Genomic DNA, 25,645 nt, shown 5'->3' with positions numbered 1-25,645 from the left:
TGGTGATTTTCACATTTTTGTGTGGGCAAATAGCTAGCAGGGTAATTCTCCTTTTCCCCAATTTTGTATTACTGGACGTTAATGTTGGTCGGCCGTGACTGGCCTCACACTCCAGTACAGTAGGTGGCGGCGTATGCACCCAAAAGTTGGATGCGAACCGCCAACCCAAAGAAGAAGATGTCCACTATCTTGGTTATGGAACTCTACTATCTTGGTTATGGAATTGTGTTTTGTCACAAAAATCCGGTTGTGACTGGTTTGATCCAGTCTTCTGAGCATGCGCAATCGGTGTAAACAGGAAGAAGCTGCGAAAACCAGGGAAAATCTAGAAGAAGAATATATATTCAACGGGGAAAAAATCATAATGTTCATTGATTACTCGTAATTTTATTATTTTAGCGCACGAATATGTCAACGAATATTATTCTGAATGAAGTATTTTAGCACAGCGGTACACGACGATAGTCAGCAACATTATATCAGATAGACCTTTTCTTTATTTATTTTTTACAGATTGGCAACTAACTGAAGCTAGTAGCTTTCGTTTCGTTTTACTAGAAAATAGTTTGCAATAATCTAATTTGGACAGATAAGTCGAGCAATATTTTTTCACACCTGCGGCCTGTGATCAACGCCGGGGATTGTCAGTAAACTAACGTTACACGGTTCATTTCCCCTCCTTTCAAGTCGTCCGGATGGCCTGCTAACCTATTGTCAGAGTTTCGGGTCAGACTCCCCTAGTCCAAGCACGTTTTTTCCCTAAACCCTGTCTGTTGCTAGCTACGATAACAGACAGTCTATAGAAATGGTTCAGAAAGGTAAGGCGGTGGTGGGGACGTCTCAAGTGGAGGTTGAGGCGAGCCCAAGCTCGGGGCCGTCTGAGGCTGGTTCAGATGCCCCTGGCTCAGTGGAAGAACCGAGAAGCATCGGTGTGGAACTATCGGGCCGCAGGAAATTCATCAGTGGAGTCGTGGAGGGTGAGTAGAACATATTATATTGAACAAAAATCACATTGATTTGGTATAGCTAGTGATTTTCGTGTTGTGATGTTAATGCATACAAGATTTGCATATTGGTCAAATGCAGAAAGAATGCCAGAATATTTGTGATTATGCAGGACACTTATTAACACTCCATTGTACTATTAACAACTGCTCAAGGTCGATGACCCATTCGGAGGAACTATGGGATGTCATTATTTTTTAAATCGATCACGGTCTGCTCTCCCAAAAGCATCATAAGGCAATCATTAGAAACTTCGTAGGAGCAATTTAAAGCTGCAATATGTAACTGCTTGGGCCACCTGACAAAATTCACATAGAAATGTGAGTTATAGATCTGTCATTCTCATTGAAAGCAAGTCTATAAGAAGCGATCTTGTGTGCAACTGCAGCCCGTAATTTGGGGTGTTCCTGCATGTGGGCATTCCACATGCAATTGGATTCATGAACCCCCCCTCTAGCATCCCATTTAATGTATTATTATTTTTATTTTTTCGCCTCCCGGAGTCCTTGCTAGCTAGCGGGAGCGAAACCGGTAGACAGTGTTCTTCGCTCCCGCCTGCCGAACACCTGCACTCACTGTAGTTAACAGAACAGTGGGAAAACACTGCCTGACAGGCGGGGGTGAAAGGACACTGTACCGGTCGCCTCCCTCCTCCTGCTAGCACAGCAGGTGATAGGCTGGGGCGACACCAGAATGAAGGACACAGTCTACCGGCTACCTAGTTGTCACCCCCACCCCTTCTTCTGGGTGGTTTGTCAGCGGCTGGCATACAACGTGATTGTGCATTAACGCCACCTACTGTACTGGAGCGCTCCCACCTCCCGCCTGTACTAGCTTCAAAATGTACCGACAGAGAAGTATAGAGGGTGTCCTGCATGCCCACATGCAGGAGCGCCACGAATTGCAAGCTGCAATTGCACCCTTCTCCTAAGAAGCTGTAGATCTGAGTCACTTTAACAATTCTACCTACATGTACATATTACCTCAATTGCCTCGTCACAGGTGCCCCCGCACATTGACTATGTACCGGTACCCCCTGTATATAGCCCCGCTATTAACTGATTTTTTAAAACATTTTATTTAACTAGGCAAGTTAGTTATGAACAATTTCTTATTTACAATGACGTCCTACCAAAAGGCCTCCTGCGGGGACGGGGGCCCAGGATATATTTTTTAAACAATAAATACAATATAATTATAGGCCAAAACATACAACACTACATAAAGAGAGACCTAAGACCACAACATAGCAAGGCAGCAACACATGACAACACAGCATGGTAGCAACACAACATAACAACAACATGGTAGCAGCACAAAACATGGTACAAACATTATTGGGCACAGTCAACAGCACGAAGGTAGAGACGACAATCCATCACACAAAGCAGCCACAACTCTCAGTAAGAGTGTCCATGATTGCGTCTTTGAATGAAGAGATTGAGATAAAACTGTCCAGTTTGAGTGTTTGTTGCAGCTCGTTCCAGTCTCTAGCTGCAACAATCTGAAAAGAGGAGCAACCCATGGATGTGTGTGCTTCGGGGACATTTAACAGAATGTGACTGGCAGAACAGGTGTTGTATGTGGAGGGTGAGCGCTGCAATAGATATCTCAGATAGGGGGGAGTGAGGCTTTAGCAGGTTTTATAAATAAGCATAAACCAGTGGGTCTTGCAACGGTTATACAGAGATGACCAGTTTACAGAGGATTATAGGGTGCAGTGATGTGTCCTATAAGGAGCATTGGTGGCAAATCTGATGGCTGAATGGTAAAGAACATCTAGCCTCTCGAGAGCACCCTTACCTGCCGATCTATAAATTATGTCTCCGTAATTTAGCATGGTTAGGATGGTCATCTGAATCAGGGTTAGTTTGGCAGCCGTGGTGAAAGAGGAGCAATTACAATAGAGGAAACCAAGTCTAGATTTAACTTTAGCCTGCTGCTCTTTAATTATTTGTTATTCTTATCTCTTACTTTTTTGGGGTATTTTCTTAAAACTGCATTGTTGGTTAAGGACTTGTAAGTAAGCATTTTACTGTAAAGTTTACACCTGTTGTATTTTGCGCATGTGACAAATAACATTTGTGTTTCATGAGCCATCTCTTTGTCAGTGAGTTCAATTGTTGAATCATGTTTTGGCGTGATTGTCTAATTTCAAGTAACTAACTGCAGGCTTAAAGAAATTCAATCATATACTTTGAATAGAAGCCCAAAATAAAAGCCTGTAGATAGAATGGAACTTTAAAAATGACAGTTGCATATTAGCCAGTACATATGCCATAGCATACATTGCAATACAAATTCTCTAAAAACAGTTGTACAATGTGCTCTGCAATAAGATATACAGAGTTTGAGTTCTAAACCAGCAGCTTCCCTATACCATGGTAAGCGTGCATAATGTTGGATGCATTAGAATATAAGGTATGGAGAATGACAAAAAGGCTGTAGGATTATAGAAAAAGCAGTTGGGAAATTAATGTTTTAGTTTCAAATACTAAATGTTCATTGACTGGGAGTATATTTAAGTGGTTTAAATGATTACATTTCCTACTAACCTTCTAAAAGTTGAGTGCTAAGATCTTGTCAATAAATTCATTATTCTACTAACTACGACTGAGTGCGAGACATATTTTCCATAATGTACGTTTCATGCCTATACATACCGGACACCATCACACATACTGTTTCACCATTTATTGAGTATGGAGATAAATAGCCAAAGTGTCTTAGGTAGTATTTGAAGTATCTAATTATAGTAATCCATGTATATCAAGTGCCGTGGAGGGCACAATCTTACAATGTTGCAGTCCAGGAATGAGAGCTTTACCACCTATGCCAAAAACCTGGGCCAGTGATGGAGACTACAGTCGTGGCCAAAAGTTTTGAGAATGACGCAAATAATCATTTTTACAGATTGCTGCTTCAGTGTCTGAAGTATAATTACAAGCATTTCATAAGTGTCAAAGGCTTTTATTGACAATTACAAGTTTGATGCAAGTTGATGTAAAGACTCAATATTTGCGGTGCTGACCCCTATTTTTCAAGACCTCTGCAATCCGCCCTGACATGCTGTCAATTAACTTCTGGGCCACATCCTGACTGATGGTAGCCCATTCTTGCATAATCAATGCTTGGAGTTTGTCAGAATTTGTGGGTTTTTGTTTGTCCACCCGCCTCTTGAGGATTGACCACAAGTTCTCAATGGGATTAAGGTCTGGCGAGTTTCCTGGCCATGGACCCAAAATATCAATGTTTTGTTCCCCGAGCCACTTAGTTATCACTTTTGCCTTATGGCAAGGTGCTCCATCGTGCTGGAAATGGTATTGTTCGTCACCAAACTGTTCCTGGATTGTTGGGAGCAGTTGCTCTCGGAGGATGTGTTGGTACCATTCTTTATTCATGGCTGTGTTCTTAGGCAAAATTGTGAGTGAGCCCACCCCCTTGGCTGAGAAGCAACCCCACACATGAATGGTCTCAGGATGCTTTACTGTTGGCATGACACAGGACTGATGGTAGCGCTCACCTTGTCTTCTCCGGACAAGCTTTTTTCCGGATGCCACAAACAATCGAAAAGGGGATTCATCAGAGAAAATGACTTTACCCCAGTCCTCAGCAGTCCAATCCCTGTACCTTTTGTAGAATATCAGTCTGTCCCTGATGTTTTTCCTGGAGAAAAGTGGCTTCTTTGCTGCCCTTCTTGACACCAGGCCATCCTCAAAGTCTTCGCCTTACTGTGCATGCAGATGCACTCACACCTGCCTGCTGCCATTCCTGAGCAAGCTCTGTACTGGTGGTGCCCCGATCTAGCAGCTGAATCAACTTTAGGAGACGGTCCTGGCGCTTGCTGGACTTTCTTGAGCGCCCTGAAGCCGCCTTCACAACAATTGAACCACTCTCCTTGAAGTTCTTGATGATCCGATAAATGGTTGATTTAGGTGCAATCTTAATGGAATCAATATCCTTGCCTGTGAAGCCCTTTTTGCGCAGAGCAATGATGACAGCACGTGTTTCCTTGCAGGTAACCATGGTTTACAGAGGAGGAACGGTGATTCCAAGTACCACCCTCCTTTGAAGCTTCCAGTCTCTTGGTGCGGCTGGCTTCCGGGTTGGATGCGCGCTGTGTTAAGAAGCAGTACGGCTGGCTGGGTTGTGTATCAGAGGACGCATGACTTTCAACCTTCGTCTCTCCCGAGCCCGTACGGGAGTTGTAGCGATTGAGACAAGATAGTAGCTACTACAACAATTGGATACCACGATATTGGGGAGAAAAAGGGGGTAAAATAAAAAACGATTTAAAAAAAGAAGTTGTAGTTATTATAGGACTATTTCGCTCTATACCATTTGTATTTCATTAACCTTTTGACTATTGGATGTTCTTATAGTCACTTTATTATTGCCAGTGTAACAGTATAGCTTCCGTCCCTCTCCTCGCTCCTCCCTGGGCTCAAACCAGCAACACAACGACAACAGCCACCACATCGAAGCAGCGTTACCCATGCAGAGCAAGGGAACCAACCACCCCAAGGCTCAGAGCGGGTGAAGTTTGAAACGCTATTAGTGTGTGCTAACTAGCCAGCCATTTCACTTCGGTCACACCAGCCTCATCTCGGGAGTTGATAGGTTTGAAGTCATAAACAGCGCAATTCTTGACGCACAACAAAGAGCTGCTGGCAAAACGCAAAGAAAGTGCTGTTTGAATGAATGTTAATGCTTACTTTGCAACTTACCTTGGCTTACTGCATTTGCGTAACATGCAGTCTCCTTGTGGAGTGCAACGAGAGAGAGGCAGGTCGTTATTGCATTGGACTAGTTAACTGTAAGGTTACAAGGTTGGATCGCCCGAGCTGACAAGGTGAAAATCTGTCTTTCTGCCCCTGAACGAGGCTGTTAAACCCAGGCCGTCATTGAAAATAAGAATGTGATCTTAACTGACTTGCCCAGTTAAATAAAGATTAATTAAAGGTGTTAAAAAAATATATATATAAAAAAGGCGTCCAAAAATACAGATTTCCGATTGTTAAGAAAACTTGAAATCGCCCCTAATTAATCGGCAATTCCGATTAATCGGTCGACCTCTAATTTGAACTCATTTGCATGACAGAGTGTTCTCCAGCCTTGTCCTTGTCAACACTCACACCTGTGTTAACAAGAGAATCACTGACATGATGTCAGCTGGTCCTTTTGTGGCCAAAACGTTTGGCCACAACTGTACAAAGTAGCCCAATGATATGACCTGGCAGAATTATATTATTATTTTCATCAATCCAGTGGGTATTTGTTTCACAAACTCTACCATCACATGAGCTACAAAAAACATGGCTAAACAACAGCCTCTTGCTACACTATGTGTGGAAAACACTGATCAAGGAGGAGCCTGATGCAACACCCATACAGTCTTCAGGTCACACACATGGCAGCTGAATGTACACAGCCAGGGGAATAGATAGGGGTGGCTGTCTGCAGGCCTGGAATGTTTGCTGTGTGTGTTAAAGGGATGTTGCGAGATTCTGTCATTTAAGATTCTTTAATTTCTCTACTTACCCAGAGTCTGATGAACTCGTGGATATCGTTTTTATCCAGTCGTTGCGCTCACTAGTTAGTTGAAGTTTCGCGAGATAATACTAACTTCCTTCATACTGCACACTGAGACATTCAAATAGCATCCACAAGCCTCTGGGTAAATAGAACAAGGGCTTAAATGACGACATTTCTTCTTTTGTTTTCAACAGGCTTCTATGGCCGGCCATGGACAATGGAACAAAGGAAAGAGCTGTTCAGGAGGTAATTTAATGGTTATGTACAGCAGGCTGGCATAAGGTGTTGAATAGTGCTCTATCATAATGGGATCAGTGAATGTACTGAAGTTTTCAATATCAAATTAGAAATCGCTTTAATCAATTTAGTCAATATGTTCTGTGATAAACAAACCATGTCACGCAAAGCCTGTGTTAATCACTATGTGTTGTTCCCCAGACAGCAGAAATGGGGCTTGAACACATACCTCTACGCACCTAAAGATGACTACAAACACAGGATGTTCTGGAGAGAGATGTACTCAGTAGAAGAAGCAGGTAAGGTTGTCTCATCATGGCCATGGGTTGGACCTATACCTGTCACATATACAGACAAATATGTAATAAACAAACAAAAGTGCACAGGTGTTGCTGATTGTGATTGTTGCAATAGTGCTCTGCTTTGATAAATACGCTTGCTCTGAAACGCGTCAGCATGAAACATTTTCGAAGGGAATTAAGTTGCCGCCTTGAACCTACTCAAAGCATTTGTTTTACATTCCTATGTCTGAGCACCCCTTCAGCATTTCAGGACATATTTGAAATATTAGTTACAATACAGCGATGTAATAAACAAACCATGCCTCACATATTTCACATCCATACTGAGTGTGTGTGAGTGGGTGTCACGCTGATGTGAAATAGTATCTGAAACGAATGCATCTCTCTCTTATAGAACAACTGATGACCCTGATTAGTGCTGCAAAGGAGTATGGGACCGAGTTCATCTATGCCATCTCCCCAGGCCTAGACATCACCTTCTCTAACCAGAAAGAAGTGTCCACACTCAAGAGGAAACTGGACCAGGTATCCACAACTGTTAAAAAAAATACTTTTTAAATGCATCTCTCCTTCCTCCTTGCAGACGACGCAATACAATAACTCCTTATGTGCGTATAGAGATTTTAGGATTGGGTTAGAGGAGTACTGTCTTGCTAATAATGATAATCTTTAACCACAGTTAAGAATGCAGGCCTATAGTCTAATCTACATCCTTGATGGAATACATAACCTCTACATCCTTGACGGTCTGCACTCACTCGTTTGCCGGAGTCTTAACATAAAATATAATTATTCATTCTCTCCATTAGGTAACTCACTTTGGCTGCAAGTCATTTGCCTTACTGTTTGACGACATCGACCACAACATGTGCCCCGCCGACAAGGAAGTGTTCAGCTCCTTCGCCCATGCCCAGGTGTCCATCACCAATGAGATCTTTCAGTACCTGGGAGAGCCTGAGACCTTCCTCTTCTGCCCCACAGGTAACAGGTAACCCTGTATGTTGTTACTGAAATTTGATCTAGATTCAAAGTTGAAGGAAGATATACATTTCATGTATGTTTTTCATTGTCTCCCTAAAACCAGAGTACTGTGGAACGTTCTGTTACCCCAATGTGGCCCAATCTCCCTACCTGCACACAGTGGGAGAGAAGCTGCTGCCTGGTATTGAAGTGCTGTGGACAGGTACAATAGAACCAAACTAGTTCATATCCAACATGTTTTGGCACTCATTAGATGGAATTAACCTTACCATTATAAGATAAAAACACAGTAACGGACTTTAGAACTTGCATGACTCCTACATCGGACATTATTTTTCTAGGTCCTAAGGTGGTATCCAAAGACATTACAGTGGAGTCCATAGAGGAGGTCTCTAAGATCCTGAAGAGAGCTCCGGTAATCTGGGACAATATCCATGCCAACGACTACGACCAGAAGCGTCTGTTCCTGGGGCCGTACAAGGGACGCTCCACAGAGCTCATCCCCCGCCTCAAGGGGGTTCTCACCAACCCCAACTGTGAGTTTGAGTCCAACTTCGTGGCCATCCACACCCTGGCCACCTGGTACAAGTCCAACATGAACGGAGTGCGCAAGGATGTTGCCATGAGTAAGTCTGACTTGATTTCTGGCACATTCGGATTCGGTACGATGAAATTACACATAATATCATCGTCATGGGTACGTCTGACCGGGGTGGACTTCATTTATTTATTTATTCACTTACTTTATTAGATTTATTCGTCAGGGAAATTATGTTCTGTAATGTGCCCGATTGAGCTAAAAATACAAATTTCTTAAAGCAGGGATGTACAGTTTTGGTTCTCACGACTGCTGTGTGTATTGGTTTTCATTGTTGTCCTGAATCTGAGTGTTATTGCCAATTAATGAGGACAATTGAGTGAATGTTTTGGTATTTGTAGAGTAGGGTCACTCACCGTCACACAAGGTACACGAAATGGCTGCCAAAGTCTCGTCTGTTTGGTTTTTAAGAATGACACAAAATATGATATCTATCCTTGAAAGAGGACAGCGTTGTGTCTATTCAGATTACATGGCTTTGAATTAAATCGAATCACATGATTGATTACTCAAATAGAGGAATGGAAGGAGGCGCTTTCACAGTATTCAAACAGGCCTGTACATTACACCTGGTAATGGTGATTTGTTTGGTTATCAGTGTGGCAGCCCCCCGCACCTCTCTAAAACCTGAATGTGTCTTTCGAGGGGTTAGGTTAAAAGCAGAAGTCAAATTTCGGTTGGATTTTTTTGTGAAATGTACCAATAAAGTAATCTTAATCTTATTTATCTCCCTTCCTCTCTTCCTCCTTCTCTCTCCCTTCCCCCCTCTCTCTCCTTCCTCCATCCTCCTCCCCCCTCTCAGCGGATGGAGAGGACAGTACCGTGTCTATCCAGATCAAGCTGGAGAATGAGGGCAGTGATGAGGAGTTAGAGACAGACATGTTGTACAGCCCTCAGCTGGCCCTGAAACTGGCCCTCACAGAGTGGCTGGGGGAGTTTGTAGTGCCTCACCAGTACAACAGTAAGAACTGTCACCTACCTATCTTCTCTCATTTATACAACTGGTGGGCCTAATCCTGAATGCTGATTGGTTAAAAGCACATTCCAGCCGGTGTCTGTTCCACAAGTTACCATCGGCTAAATCCATGACATTAAAATGCACATTTACTCTGTTCCCCCTGACTGTGCAATCTAGTGTCTCATTAGCCCACTTTATAAACTTTATCTCCTATAAAAGCATCTCGACATTATCTCACGTTTCTTTTAGACTAACATTTTATTTTCAACAGGGGAGATTTCTATAAACCTTGCTGTCTGTCTCTGACATTTGCAACATTTTTTCAATATTCAATTTCGATCTCCAACTGTCCCATAGTAATGAACATGTCGGGTTCGGGACTAGACAGAGGAAGGCAGCTTTTCTCAGCCAGTCAAAATCATGAATCAGCTGGCATATTTTTTTATGGATATATACAAACTAGACTGCTAGTTTGCATTCTTTCCTGCTTCAGTTTGAAGATATTGTGTTAGCTGTGTTGTTTACTAGCTCCTCTGAGTAACAGTGTCCTGATGTGAGAGTCCATTTTCTATGCCAGGTGAAATCGTGCCTCATTATCTTATTGTTCAGGATGTATCCAAATAAATTTCACTAGAAAACAGCTTATGCAAATGCAGCTACTGTTGTTATTCTGTCTGTACTGTTTGACATGGCTGTAAGTTAGCCGTAGTTGGCTTGCTTTTTTATATATGTATTTTTTATTAGGGGATGGATCAGCTTTAATATTGCGGATAGATTGTTGTTTTGTAGTTGGCTAGTTAGCAAGGAAGGGATAAGAACATTGCCAGCCAGTATGGCAATGGAACATTTTAGAACGAAGAATTGAATCGTGTCCATAGATACAGAACAAAAAGACTGAACGACTGGGTCGCATCTCTGTCAACAGAGCCAATAGAACGAACGACCAGCTGGCTTGGGTAGCAACCCTAGGCTTGTGTTGGGACTATATCTTGTAGAAGGATGAAATAGTATGAATAAATGGATCAAAATAATGTTTTTAATGAAAAAATGTCAATCATTATTAGAATATTTTGGTAACCCGTTGTATAAAAGTGGCAATGCCCTTGAAGCCAGTGTTTGGATTATATATTGGAACGATTTTCCAGCCCTCGACTTCGTCTTGGGCCTAAACACCCGTGCCAATATATCCTTTATCACCTGCTTCTCTGGCATTGTCACTTAAATAACGTGTGTGTGTGTGTTTCCTTACTTCATACTGTATAATTTGAAATAATGGTAAATGTCTCTCGAAAAATTCAGCACTGGATTTTTAACACTTATTTCACTCATGCATTAAAGCTGGCCATTCAATTTTTGTCTAGTATGTTGATATTTGTTATAAAAGCCTCTTGTATAGCATGTTGACAATGTCTTGTCTCCTCTCCAGGTCGCCAGGTACCCCACAGCGGAGCTAAGAGTTCAGCTATTGACGTGTCATCACTAGGTGCCTCCTCCCTCTGCTCTGCTACTACAGTCACTACAGTGTTCCAACAGCCCATCATGACCCCCACAGGCGCCCCTGACCCCAACAACCACCCCATGGCCAAGAGACTGCAACAACAAGAGGTGGAGGAGGTAGTTACTGATTTAACTTAGATCATTTTTATATTAGATAGGGTAGAACATACAGTATGCAGTGCACATCCAATGGTTTTAAGTTGGTTTCCCTGGTTTGTCTCTGTTGTGCCAAGTCTCACAATCTACATATAGTACAACAAAACAAAATATTTCATTACAACTGATCAAGAATAACACACAATTCTACATGGGCTCACCAAGATGGTGAGGCAATAACTTGTTTCCTAAAAGTTTTCTACGCGTTTCTAATGTTGTTCAGGTGGATGTTGAGAAGAAGGAGTCTGATGAAGAGCCCATGGAGATGATTGTGGAGAAACCAGATGAGACTGACCCAGAGTCAGACCCTGTAGCGGAGGCTGCAAATGAGACCAAGAGCAGCCTGGTCCTTATAGACAAGATGGCAGAGGATCTGAAGCCCATGGACACAGACAGGGAAGTCCTGGTTCCTGAGTCCAAGTCTCCAGAGGAGGACATTGACATGGCCCCCATGCAGACAGACGAACAGCTCAAACAGGTAAGTCGTTTGTGTGTGTGTTGGAACTGGGTTCAAATACATGTTTTATTATTTGTTATTTAAATACTTATGTTCTGTGTATTTTCAAATAATACGGCCCTAATCAACTACTTCTATTGAAAGTATTTGAAAGTATTTTCAAATACATTATTTCAAATACCAGACCTGGGTTCAAATGCATGGGAGTATTTAAATATTGTATTTTAAAATACTCAAATACACAGACAAGTGTATTTTAAAATACATGCCAATACTTTCCAAGTGTATTTCCAAATGCATTCCAATATTCAACTACTTGTTTTCAAACAAGAAATATACAAATACTTACTTTCAAATGTCTTTGTGTCGGGGATATATCTTAAATAGTGTTTGAACCCAGTTCTGGTGTGTGTGAAGTACGTGTGTGTGTGTGTCCGTGACTCAGATTTTCCAAAGTGATTTGCAATTAAGTGACTTATGTTTAAACAATTACTTGTATTTGTCTTTCAGGATGTCTTTGTACCTGGTCCCAATGAGAAGGCATTGTACACGGCAGAGCCTCTCTCTCTGGAGGACCTGACCCTGCTAGCTGAGCTCTTCTACCTGCCCTATGAATACGGACCCAAAGCCCTGCACATGCTCAAGGAGTTCAACTGGCTACGGGCCAATAGCAGCACCGTCAGCGTCAACCGCGAGGGCAAGGAACCAGAGAAGGTAGGTGTATGGGATGGAGGGATGGGTAGTTAGGAGGGAAATTATCCCTAAATTAGCCTTGTTAGTCATTAGAATTTTTTTCTGATATTCAGGTGTGGTGGTGATCACAACTGCGGTACAAAATGGTAGTTGTGTAGTACCTTTATGCAGCCATTGGGGGTGGGTCTAAAACAATGAAACTGTATCTATGCTGTGGCACACACAATGTAAAATCTCCTCATGGAGATGACCGTTTTGCCGTGTTGATACATTTAGTTCTAACTAAGGCTGTGGATGAGGGGTCGCTCAAGATGGTGGCATGAGAGATCGTAAAATTTCTAGCTGAGGAACAATTTTAGAGGTTTCTCACAAAGTTGTTCATTTTAGGCTGCAGTTGCAACAAAAACAGAGTTTGGACACACCTACACATTCAAGGCTTTTCCTTTACAACTTAACAACACATGGAGTCATGTAGTAACCAAAAAAGTGTTAAACAAATCAAAATATATTTGGGATACTTCAAAGTAGCCACCCTTTGCCTTGATGACAGCATTGTACACTCTTGGCATTCTCTCAACCTGCTTCATGAGGTAGTCACCTGGAATGCATTTCAATTAACAGGTGTCCCCAGTCAATTTCCAATATGGATTTTTTGGGGGACAATGTAGCAAACACTGCTAAGAAGATTTATAATGATTTCAGGGATTTTTTATTTGCCCCAGTATTTGCGAAGAGGTGGAAACGAGATTTACGTCATATAATTGATGAAGAACAGTCTGGTTTTATGTATGGTCAACACATTAGTAATAACATCAGGTTGATCTTAGATATGATTGACTATAATAACCTCATCCTTGATCATTTTCTTAAGTTTGTAGATTTAATAAATCTTTTGACACTGTATAACATGAGTTCATGTTCATAGCAGTATGTTTTTTTTGTGGTTTGATGACTTTTTTAAGTAGTCAACTTCATACAGTGGTTGTACTAGCTCTGTGAAATTAGCACGGGACATCTCAAAGATTTGATGTTGGACGTGGCATTAGGCAGAGGTACCCAATTAGCATTTATATTTGTATTTGTTACTCAAATTATGGCTTTTCATATCAAGAAGGGGAGTTTTCATGGTATTTCAGCAATGAATTTAAACTATGATACCACCATATTTTTGAGAGACAGGAATAGGGTTTCTAAAGCAGTTTCCTGTATGGTAGAGTTTTTTTTTAGTTTTTGAGAAAACAAATAAGAAATTAAACCTAGTTACTGAGAGATATTTCAAATGGTCAGGTTTTATTGTCTGAGGCTGATGGTTATCCAGGTCGGTTTATGTCTCGTTATCACTTGACTTATCCCCATTTATAATTTTATTGGAGGAACAAGCCTCACTATCTATGGAAAGATATTCTCAGTAATCCAAAGAAACCTTGAGGTTTTAGATTTCAATACTCTAAATAATACTTTGACAATAAATTGGATTCTGAAGTATATTAAGAACCAGAATAGTATTTGGAATGTCTTCCATAAGTATTTAGTTGACTCTTGGTGGTTTAGAATTTCTGCTCCGGTGTAATTTTGATGTTGATAAAAATCCTTCTAGAATTGGACAAATATCATGAGCAGGCACTTTTTGCTTAGATGTTATATTATTATATTGACTAATTGTGATTTCTGTGGAATGGAGGAAAACCATTTTTCATTTGTTTTTATAACTGTATTTATAGTATAATGTTTTGGATTGACATATAGAACTTTGTTACAAAGAAAACAGGACCGGTTGTTATATTTAATTGTTTTGATATAATGCTATATTTGAGAAATAAACAATTTTCCCTCTCACAGATACTTTCTATGGAACAACAAAGATATACTATTTAAAAATAAGTCTTTTTTTTTTGTTTAAGAACAAAAAATTTTTTTTGGGTAGTTACTGAATGAGAATGGATATCTACTCACATATGGGGAATTTCTTGATAATTATATAATTCCAATAACCCTATGCAATTGTTTTTGATGCGATTCCAAGATTATAAAAAAAAAAATTGTATTCCTCTCTGGTTGATGTAAGTAACATCGGTTTACATGGAAATATATTATTTGGCAATATTAACATCCTTAAAGATAAATAATAGTAATCAACAGATTAGGAATATTGTTTGTGATACTACATTTCCCTCAGCAAGATTGTTTTGGTTGAATGTCTATGGTATATACAAAGGGGGAAAGCATGGAAAATATTGTATCAGTAAAGGAAGCTTCATTTAAAATTATACCAATAATTTATCCTGTGTTTTGTAAAGATTCAAGCTGAATATTGACTAATTGTGATTTCTGGGGGTGTATATTTAAGATTCTGTTTAAAGAGATAGGGTGCCCTAAAGAACACCACCCCGTTGTCTGCCCCCAGGTTGCGGAGTGGAAGTGCCGGGCTGAGAAGTTTGAGGAGATGTGCTGCTCGGTCATCCAGATGTTCACCAGGCTCTCTAATTCAGCCAACCGCACCATCCTCTATGACCTCTACCCCTACATCTGGGACATCAAGAGCATCACCTCCATGGTCAAGTCCTTTGTCCAGTGGCTAGGTACGCACGGACACACACACACACACACACACACACGCTCACACATCCACACTCATATTAGGCAGGGCAAACCCGTTCTGGTGATTTCTGATATATCATCAAAATAAATCAATCGCGGCACATTTTTGGAATCATTCAGCAGTTTTTACCCGATTAAGTACAATGCCATTGGAAATTAATGCTGACGCTGCCTCCGGTTGACAATACATTTTCATAAATAGCCCAATGTCAAAACAATTTTAATGTGTCCAAATCAATAACTAATATGCAGAAACAGTTTGACACTTAGAACATTTTTTGTTTCTGTTTTCAATCTACACATGCATGTACAACAATAGTAATCATATAATCCCCTTATAAACTGCACATGCACCAAAAATACAGTTGTCTTGACAAGTGTCAATAAATCACTGAAATAGCGAGAAAATCATGTTGTACATGCTTTTGAAACTAACACAACAACAACAAAAAAAGATTTGTATTTTTTTACATCACTGGTTAGACAACAACCTGTAAAAGACAGTTAGTTACATTTTGGAGTGATGCATTTCGATTTGTGGGTCACCGAAACAGAAAGAGAAAAGCAACACTTGTTTGTCAACCATTCATATTGATGTCACGTTGAAATCGATTGCGTGAGAGGGGGGAGAACTAAACACAGCTCAAAAAAAACACACTGAATCTGGGAATAATGTGTACATCACTGGTTATAGGACAATTTGTGGAAGACATCATTTTGAAGTGTTGCATTTTGATTCAAGTGGGTCGCCAACGCAGTCAGTGCGCGCAACACTTTTTTTGTTAATCACTTCCATCGATATCACGCTAAAATCAACAAAGCAGGGGGCAAATGTTTTGTGCTGTAGCGCTGTTCAAACTAACACTATTCAACGGCCACACTGAAACTTGGAATAACCTATGCATGGTTGGTTAGATGAGAACTTGTAGAAGGCTTATATCTATGTATTGGATGTTGATTTCGGGAGGCTACCATCATGGAAAAGGGGACAGACTTCATTTTCTGTTAGTTAATGTAAAATAACCACGACGTGGCATAGGACATCAACAGTGACTAGTTGGCTGCTATTTAAGTGATAGTCTGAATGTCAAATCCATGTATTGGTGTGTGGCCAGCGACTTTGATAGAGAGACCGCCCCGAATGTTCCGTGCCATTTCATTAACTCTGCGTTCTAAGTCCTGTGCATCCCAGCATGTTACAAAATCAATGGTACAAAACCTATGATATTTATATGCTTTAAGCAGTCAATCTTATGTCATTGTGAAGACGATAAACTTTTATACTAACATCACCAATCTGAGGTAAAAAGGATGTGTAATTCCACTTAATGTTATAGGGTGACAATGCAAGCTTGTGTAAGGTATTAACACAAACTGTCCACGTTAGGGAAATTAGCGCAATATACAATAATTTGATGGAAAATATGAAGTCATTCAACATGTCGATTTAAGATGATCGTATATGTTGCCCACTCACGAACTAGTACAACAATGACATCTGTTTCTCACTTATTTAACCATTCAGAGAGTTTAAAAATACTCTAGACTAGAGTCTCCATAGTTTCCGTGCAGCAGCCTGAATTTTTGACGTCTCTACTCATACACACAGACCAACTAGGTACGTATGGTATGGACACCTGGAACGATTCAGCATGACTCCGACTCCTCAGAGCAGCAGAACAGTTAGTAAGTGTAGGACATGAAACGCATATACTGTAGGCATGAACAAATAAATGTCAAGTCTTTAAGCTTCATGGTTAAGTTATTAATCCAGTGAAAATGCAGTTATTCTCATGGCTAGTTTTAGATGAGCTGAAAATATACACAAAGGTGAATACCATTGAGGTAAGCATGTTTATGAGCATTACAGATATGTTTATGACCATATTACACTTTCTCCATGCTAAAAATTGATAGTGTAGCTGAATGATTTTTCATCTGCCGTCCAGTCTTAGGTAGTTTAGTCATGCACATATTAATCATCTGCACAGGTACTGTAACTATAGTGCCCACTGCCCAGTCTGCTTAACAGATGGATAAAGCATATTTGACTTGGCAACGCAATATTTCACTTCTCTTGGCTTTCACCTGTATTCAAGGTGAGTCTAGAGAACTCTTGTTGTCAGCTCTTACGGGCTCGTATTAGGATCATTTAGGCTTAGTTTATATATCCACCAGTGCCAGACAGGCATCTGCTACATTGCTTATCAATCGTTGTTTTGATTCTGTTTTTATTGCACTTTTTGATTTGTTAATTTTACTTTTCGACTGACTGAATGCCGCTTGCACTGCTAGCCACACCGAAATAAATTGGTCCACCACAACTAAATGAAGTGTCCGTATCAGTGGTGATAGGTCCAGATATGGGGTACTGCTGCTTGCTGTGTGTCAAGTAACAGTCTTCTGCGTTCACTCCCACCCCTTAGCGTGCCAACGAGCTTGGAGAGGAAGGTGACTGACTGTGGAAGGCCATTCTGGTGCAACAACAAAGATAACAATGAATGCTCTGAGGCAATGTGTTACCGTATTGAAACTATTAGTTTCATAAAATGCCCTCACTAATGCAGTAACTGCAGAGGTCTGCAAGGTCAATGCAGAGCCTATTCTCAACACATGCTCTGTGTACCAGTGTTATTGCTGGCTCGGAGTGCCTGGTCTCTCCTGAATAGTTTATTCTAGCTGTATCGGAGCCAATTCTCTTTGGACTTAAAAACACTCCGTCTTACACACACCTCAACTACATGTAACATGTCTTGATAATGAGTCAACCAGTCAGGGATCCCAAATGCACCATTATACAGTTAGAACAACTTTTCTGCGAGAGGTCGTCTGCAGCCATAGAAAGCTGTTTTGATCAACCCTGAAGCACTAGCATGGCCTGTAGGTTACACAGTAACCATGTTTCATTCACAGGTTTCTGTCCAGAGCAGAAGACTCTAACCTATACAGTAAACAGCAGGCAGCAAACCCACACTGGTAGAACCACTGCTATATCATAGCTATAATGGCATTATAAACCAGTATAACATTTTAGACTGTAGAGAACCATTTTGTAGGTCTTTGTGAATAATTTAGTGGAGGTCTGTCTTTCTAAACAGCACTGGCTGTGGGCTAGCTAAACAGAACATTAAGCAACATAAAGGCTTTCCCTCATCAGGTTAATCTATTGTTTTGTAGACAACACATTCTCTTTTATTACTAAACTGCCCTCAAGGCCCTATCAAAGAGCTCTATTCTATGTATTCATCCCCTTACTGGTCTGTAGTTGTGCAACCGGCAGTCAGTCTTACCTTCTCCTCGCTGGTGTTGTTACTTGGACACATTTGCTAACGACTATCTTCTACTGTTCTCTCCTTTCACCGTGTGTAGATGGACAAATCCTCAGTACCAGTTTCTACTGCTATTGGATCGCAATGGCCGGCGTATGCTCACTGCTGGCCTTGTCACCTTTGTAAATGTTTTTTGTTTTGATTGATTTTCATATCAGATTAAGAGATTTGATTTGGGTGATGGAAGGAAAGCTGCCCTCCAGATGAAGTCACAGTCACATTTTGCGCAAGCGATCTGTAGTAGCGAGCGATAAGCATAACGTATTTTATTATTATTTTTCTCTGACAGCATTTGTTTCTCTCTAACATGTATGTTTTTACCAGTAGGCCTTTTCATAGATGTGGCTTGGACATGCACTGGGTGCACCTACACACTGGGGTTCACACCAGGCTTTCAGATTGTTAGTCTCTCTACCATCCTCTAGTTTTGGGGTGCTAACTACAGTATACACCACCTTTTTCGGTCTTTAATATGCTTTGAAAGTGACTAGTCGCTCGTCGCTTTGTGAAGGAACAACTTACATAGCAACTTGACACGCTGAGGCAAGCAGAACAAAACTGTGAAATAACAAGTTTATTAAGATAGAGATCTGTGTCTCCAGTGATTCACTCCCAAGCAGCTAAAAGCTAGCTGTGAGTTCCTCTCTGTGGGTGCATCTGTGTGATGAGTGGAGCCAGCCTCGTCAGAGGAAGTGTTCTAGTCAGGGTGAGGTTGTTACTGTATGTTATAGCAGGAGCGTTAACTCTACTGTAATGTTCCCGTGCTGCATCTGTGTCTACACATGACAGGAGAACTCACCAGATGTGGCATCGTCTATCAATCTGATCTTACTCTATATAGCACTTTTTTTGTAACAAAGTGCTTTACAGGCACAACAACCAACGATGGCAATCACTCATATATTTGAAAGGTGTGACTGACAATACAATTTTCAAGGCTGCTCTTGTAAGAACGGAGCAGAGTGCCAACACCACAGTAGGTACTCCCCAGTCAAGCGAGCACTTGAGGTGCACTGAAACTGCACCCCTTTTAGTTATGTGTCTGCATGGAACTGTCCTCTCTATGTTGAGTTTTTTAAAATTCAAAGCCTCTCGCTCTTCCTGGTTTGAGTCCTTCTCCCTGGTCATGTGCTGAGGCAGGTTAGATGAGAATGTGACTTCAGATGAGGTGCTGGGATCAGTGGGGCGACGGCAGCTGAAGCTTACACAGTAGGACGAGTTCCTCCTAAACACTGATCTAAGGTCAGTTAAGCTAGTTAGAGTATGGATGACTTGGAAGTTCTCACTGCAAGTAAACCAGAATCCGACTGTTTGAGTCAGGCTTTATAACCTCAATGATTCTTCCCAGTGAGACACACAAAAGTAAGCTTTAGTTGCTCGAGCCCCAAGTCCAACCAAACCCATTTCATACACATTTTATTATTTAAAGAAGCTTTTTATTTTCTTTGGAGTTATTGAAAAATAATGATAACCTGACCCTCCTTGAACCCCCCCCCACCTATCTGCAAGTTCCGCTCTATTTCTGGGTCCCATGGTAATGCTGTGTCCATCCGCCGCTGTTTGCTCCTAACAGGGTGCCGTAGTCAGGCCACTGCACAGTTCCTTAGTGGAGACCAAGAGCCTTGGGCCTTTAGGGGCGGTCTAGCAGGAGAGTTCCAGGTATATACCAATGCACTGACTTCACAGATCATAAATGTGATGTAATGCTAGTAAAGAAAATAAGAGTTTTGTGTTGAAGAGAAAGTGGTTGTTGCGCACAGCAGACGCGAAAGGGTTTGGTCTGTCTAAGGTGGGCTTATTACTAGGTTTAAGTTTCTTTAAAGGGTGTATACCTCCTTATATCCTTATATAAATAAGTCCATGTCTCGGAAAGAGTGCCTGTGAATTTGTAAAGATATTGGTCCAACCAGCATCTGGTATGGTCTGATCAGTCTAAAAGTGGAAAGGGTGAACTGACATCGTAAAAAGCTAAAGCAGTCACACTGGTTTTCTAATCTCCAAAGTGTCTCAAATTCGAATTTCTTTCAGCTGACTGCCCAAAGGAGATGCTGCTTTTCCTTGGCGCACGTGTTCTGCCTCCTCTCCCCTGAACGTGTGGCATGGCTAGTGTTGGATTTCCATGACATATAATTTCTTTGCAGGAAACGCTCAGTGCAAAAATCCCCATTTGCACACGGAAGCGTATGCATCACAGCGCCAGCGAGAACGCAAGCGAGTCCGTCCGCACGAAAGAATCTGTGAGCAGACACGATTGTCCTAGACTAGAATATACTGTTGGGCGATCCTCCTAGACTGTTGGAAACAGTTTTCTTCAGAACTCTGTAGTAGATGATCTTCAAAAGACTTGGTGGTTAGTCTTTAGCTGTATCTAATGTTTAATATACAGTACCAGTTAAAAGTTTGGACACCCACTCATTCCAGTTTATTCTTCTATTTTCGACATTGTAGAGTAATAGTGAAGACATCAGCACAATGAAATAACATATGGAATCGTGTAGTAACCAAAAAAGGTTAAAGAAATCAAAATATATTTGAGATTCTTCAAAGTAGCCACCCTTTGCCTTGATGACAGTTTTGCACACTCTTGGCATTCTCTCAACCAGCTTCATGAGGTCGTCACCTGGAATGCATTTCAATTAACAGGTGTGGCTTGTTAAAAGTTAATTTGTGGAATTTCTTTCCTTCTTAATGCGTTTGAGCCAATCAGTTGTGTTGTGACAAGGTAGGAGTGGTATACAGAAGATAGCCCTGTTTGGTAAAAGACCAAGTCCATATTATGGCATGAAAAACATCTAATAAGCAAAGAGAAACCACAGTCCATCGTTACTTTAAGACATGACGGTCAGTCAATCCGGAAAATGTCAAGAACTTTGAAAGTTTCTTCAAGTACAGTCGCAAAAAACATCAAGTGCTATGATGAAACTGACTCTTGTGAGGACCGCCACAGGAAAGGAAGACCCAGAGTTACCTCTGCTGCAGAGTATAAATTCATTAGAATAACTGCACCTCAGATTGCAGCCCAAATACAGTTGAAGTCCGAGGTTTACATGCACCTTAGCCAAATACATTTAAACGCTGTTTTTCACAATTCCTGACATTTAATCCTAGTAAAATTCCCTGTCTTAGGTCAGTTAGGATCACAACTTTATTTTAAGAATGTGAAATAATAGTAGAGATTTATTTCAGCTTTTATTTATTTGATCACATTACCAGTGTGTCAGAAGTTTACATACACTCAATTAGATTTGGTAGCATTGCCTATAGTTTTAAAAAACTTGGGTCAAATGTTTCTGGGAGCCTTCCACAAGCTTCACACAATAATTTGGGTGAATTTTGGCCCCTTCCTCCTGACAGAGCTGGTATAACTGAGTCAGGTTTGTAGGCTTCCTTGCTCGCACACGCTTTTTCAGTTCTGCCCACAAATGATCTAAAGGATTGAGGTCAGGGCTTTGTGATGGCCACTCCAATACCTTGACTTTGTTATCCTTAAGCCATTTTGCCACAACTTTGGAAGTATGCTTGGGGTCATTGTCCGTTTGGAAGACCCATTTGCGGCCAAGCTGACTGATGTCTTGAGATGTTGCTTCAATATATCCACATAATTTTCCATCCTCATGATGCCATCTATTTTGTGAAGTGCACCAGTCGCTCCTGCAGCAAAGCACCCTCACAACATGATGCTGCCACCCCCGTGCTTCATGGTTGGGATGGTGTTCTTCGGCTTGCAAGCCTCCACCTTTTCCCTCCAAACATAAGATGGTCATTCTGGCCAAACAGTTATATTTTTGTTTCATCAGACCAGAGGACATTTCTCCAAAAAAAGTACGATCTTTGTCCCCATGTGCAGTTGCAAACTGTAGTCTGGCTTTTTTATGGCGGTTTTGGAGGAGTGGCTTCTTCCTTGCTGAGAGGCCTTTCAGGTTATGTCGATTTAGGACTTGTTTTACTGTGGCTATAGATACTTTTGTACCTGTTTCCTCCAGCATATTCACAAGGTCCTTTGCTGTTTCACACCAAAGTATGTTCATCTGTAGGAGACAGAACGCGTCTCCTTCCTGAGTGATATGACGGCAGCGTGGTCCCATGGTGTTTATACTTGCGTACTACTGTTTGTACAGATGAACGTGGTACCTTCAGGCATTTGGAAATTGCTCCCAAGGAGGAACCAGACCTGTAGAGGTCTACAATTATTATTTTTTTTTCTCATGATGTCAAGCAAAGAGGCACTGTGTTTGAAGGTAGGCCTTGAAATACATCCACAGGTACACCTACAATTTTACTCAAATTGTGTCAATTAGCCTATCAGAAGCTTCTAAAGCCATGACATCGTTTTCTGTTATTTTCCAAGCTGTTTAAAGGCACAGTCAACTTATTGTATGTAAATGTGTTACACACTGGAATTGCGATACAGTGAAATAAACTGTCTGTAAACAATTACAAAGTAGATGTCCTAACTGACTTGCCAAAACTAGTATGTTAACAAGAAATTTGTGGAGTGGTTGAAAAGAGTTTTAATGACTCCAACCTAAGTGTATGTAAACTTCCGACTTCAACTGTAAATGCTTCACAGAGTTCAAGTAAGAGACATCTCAACATCAACTGTTCAGCGGAGACTGCGTGAATCAGGCCTTCATGGTCGAATTGCAGCAAAGAAACCACTGCTAAAGGACACCAATAAGAAGAAGAGACTTGCTTGGGCCAAGAAACACGAGCAATGGACATTAGAGTGGTGGAAATCTGTCCTTTGGTCTGATGAGTCCAAATTTGATTTTTTTTGGTTCCAACCGCTGTGTCTTTTGAGACGCAGAGTAGGTGAACGGATGATCTCCGCATTTGTGGTTCCCACCATGAAGCATGGAGGCGGTGATGTTGTTGGTGATTTTATTGAAAATTTTATGTCACGCTTAACCAGCATGGCACCCACAGCATTCTGCAGCGATACGCCATCCCATCTGGTTGCGCTAAGTGGGACTATCATTTGTTTTTCAACAGGACAATGACCCAACACACCTCCAGATTGTGTAAGGGCTATTTGACCAAGAAGGAGAGTGATGGAGTGCTGCATCAGATGACCTGGCCTCCACAATCACCCAATCTCAACCCAATTGAGATGGTTTGGGATGAGTTGGGAGTGAAGGAAAAGCAGCCACTGAAAAAAGCATTCCAGATGAAGCTGGTTGAGCGAATCCCAAGAGTGTGCAATGCTGTCATCAAGGCAAAGGTTACTACATGATTCTTCAAAGTAGCCACCAAACACCTTTTTTGGTTACTACATGATTCCATATGTGTTATTTCATAGTTGTGATGTCTTCACTATTATTCTACAATGTAGAAAAAAGGACAAATAAAGAAAAACCCTTGAATGAACTTTTGACTGGTCCTGTATGTTAGACTTGTGTAGTTTTGCTCCTGGAGTTTTGTCACTGTGTCAGCGCCAGCATCATGACTTCTCTCTACAGGAGGGCCTTGCCCTGCCCAGCGACTCAAAGTGATGCCTTAGACCAGACACGGGGAATGGAGCAGCAGTATCTCCTTTAGCCAGCAGCACCTTTCTCAGACCAAGCCTTTACTCCTCCCATATACACCTGTAACTCATATTCCTCTGTCTTTTAAAAGAAAACATTCTTTATGTGCTATGCTCTCATGAAAACAGATGTGATGATTTGCTACTGCTGCTCACTGTCTAGCCAAAAGTGCCACAGAAGCCATTTTTAGTCATGTTACTTCCATGTCTTGGACCATTGGCTGGTTTAACCTTCCTTTGACACCCAGCTGTTGTTGGTGCTACAGTGTCTTAGCAGTAGCAAAGGAGCTCTGAGACAGTGAATGCTGAGACCGTGCCTGATGTCAGTTATACTGAACCTTTCTGTTTTGATCCCTCGACAGAGATTGTTGCCAATCGAAGGGGCAAATGATCTTTTCTTCCAGCCTCCTCCCGCACTGCCAACATCCAAAATCTATTCCATCAGGCCCTACTATGCTAAAGATGAGGTAAGGATAGTTTTTATGGCACCTTTGCCCTACATCAGTAGGTGTGATTGTCTGTGTGTGGGTATGGGTGGGTGTTATTTCCCTGTATGCAGTCAGTGATTAGCTGAACAGACTGGGTGTAACTACACGCTATTGGTATCTGTGCTGTCCTCACTTAAAGACTGCTTTGAGTTTCATCGGTAGGCCTGTTTACCCATTCTGCACTGTCAGCAGTCTCCTCCATTCCTGTGTGTGTGCGCATGCACGTGTGCGTCATCCTGAGTCCTTTCTAACTGCTCGTGTGTTCCAGCATGCAGTTTATAAGATCTGCAGAGAGATGTACTCTGAAGGTGTGGAGGAACTGCCCTTCTCTGGAGAGGAGCCAGACCTCATAGGCGACAGGTAAGAACCTTTTTATTTTAGTTGTCATCTAACATTTATTTTGAAAACTATGGAAGTGGAGACAATTCACCCTAATGTGAATTGTTTCTCCAGGTTAGTAGGAGGGTTCCTGAACCTGAGTCCAGACTATGGGTTTGTCCTGGAGGACGAGGAGGGGATCTGTGGTTACGCTCTGGGCACTGTGGACGTCAAGCCCTTTGTCAAGAAGTGTAAAATGAGCTGGATCCCCTCCATGCAGGAGAAATACAACAAGCCCGACTGCCAGAAGGACCTCTCTGAGGCTGAGGTAGGAGACTGGTTTGACGGAGTCTCTTTTGCTTGACTGTTGTTATTCTAGTTCTGTGATACTTTTTTATATATATAAGTTGTGCCATGAACATGATATCTGGTTCTTTTACCTACTTTGGTCGAACGCACAAATACCCCTTTCACACTACTGAACTGAGCTGAACCAAGCCGAGCTGTACTGGGCTGGGCCTGGTTACACATCCACCATAGTTTCTGGAAAGGACGATGTCAAAGGAAAATAACCGAGACGGCTCAGTACAGTTCAGGTGGGCATGGTAGTGTGAAGGGTATTATTGTCAATTGCCCTGGCTGAGAGTGTCTGTTAAATTACTAAAATGGCAAACGATCTCTCTCCCCCTCCCGTAGAAGATGATGTTGAGTTTCCATGAGGAGGAGGAGGGCCTCCCAGAGTCATTCCTCTCCAACTTCCCGTCCCTCATCAAAGTGGACATACATGCCAAGGTCACCGACCCCAGCGTGGCCAAGAGCATGATGGGATGCCTGCTCTCCTCGCTAAAGGCCAATGGTAGGCGGAGTTGACAGCACCTGTCTTAAGCAGTCAATCAAGCACATTTTCTCGGGGGAACTAATCTACAAATCATCCCTAGCAAACGTCTATGATCCATTATCGAAAACTTC

At 41.6% G+C, this 25,645-nt stretch overlaps 1 protein-coding gene across 1 annotated transcript in view; it reads left to right on the top strand.

Annotated features, from left to right (window-relative positions):
• Positions 1 to 270: 270 nt before the first annotated feature.
• oga (O-GlcNAcase) overlaps positions 271 to 25,645 on the top strand; it is a 31,088-nt gene continuing 5,713 nt past the window's right edge. Inside the window, exons 1-17 of the mRNA XM_046353537.1 lie at positions 271 to 977; positions 6,735 to 6,786; positions 6,979 to 7,076; positions 7,474 to 7,604; positions 7,889 to 8,060; positions 8,164 to 8,262; positions 8,402 to 8,686; positions 9,461 to 9,619; positions 11,043 to 11,230; positions 11,493 to 11,747; positions 12,237 to 12,440; positions 14,824 to 14,998; positions 19,920 to 20,005; positions 24,233 to 24,337; positions 24,627 to 24,718; positions 24,812 to 25,004; positions 25,373 to 25,532. Of these exons, the coding sequence (XP_046209493.1) occupies positions 806 to 977; positions 6,735 to 6,786; positions 6,979 to 7,076; positions 7,474 to 7,604; positions 7,889 to 8,060; positions 8,164 to 8,262; positions 8,402 to 8,686; positions 9,461 to 9,619; positions 11,043 to 11,230; positions 11,493 to 11,747; positions 12,237 to 12,440; positions 14,824 to 14,998; positions 19,920 to 20,005; positions 24,233 to 24,337; positions 24,627 to 24,718; positions 24,812 to 25,004; positions 25,373 to 25,532 (2,626 nt within the window). The 5' untranslated portion in view covers positions 271 to 805. The remainder of the gene's footprint in view (positions 978 to 6,734; positions 6,787 to 6,978; positions 7,077 to 7,473; positions 7,605 to 7,888; positions 8,061 to 8,163; positions 8,263 to 8,401; positions 8,687 to 9,460; positions 9,620 to 11,042; positions 11,231 to 11,492; positions 11,748 to 12,236; positions 12,441 to 14,823; positions 14,999 to 19,919; positions 20,006 to 24,232; positions 24,338 to 24,626; positions 24,719 to 24,811; positions 25,005 to 25,372; positions 25,533 to 25,645) is intronic.

Source organism: Oncorhynchus gorbuscha, linkage group LG06 (assembly GCF_021184085.1).
Source record: "Oncorhynchus gorbuscha isolate QuinsamMale2020 ecotype Even-year linkage group LG06, OgorEven_v1.0, whole genome shotgun sequence".
Taxonomy (NCBI): Eukaryota; Metazoa; Chordata; class Actinopteri; order Salmoniformes; family Salmonidae; genus Oncorhynchus; species Oncorhynchus gorbuscha.
The sequence above is the reverse complement of the archived record's forward strand: the minus strand, read 5'-3'. Positions and strand labels throughout refer to the sequence as shown.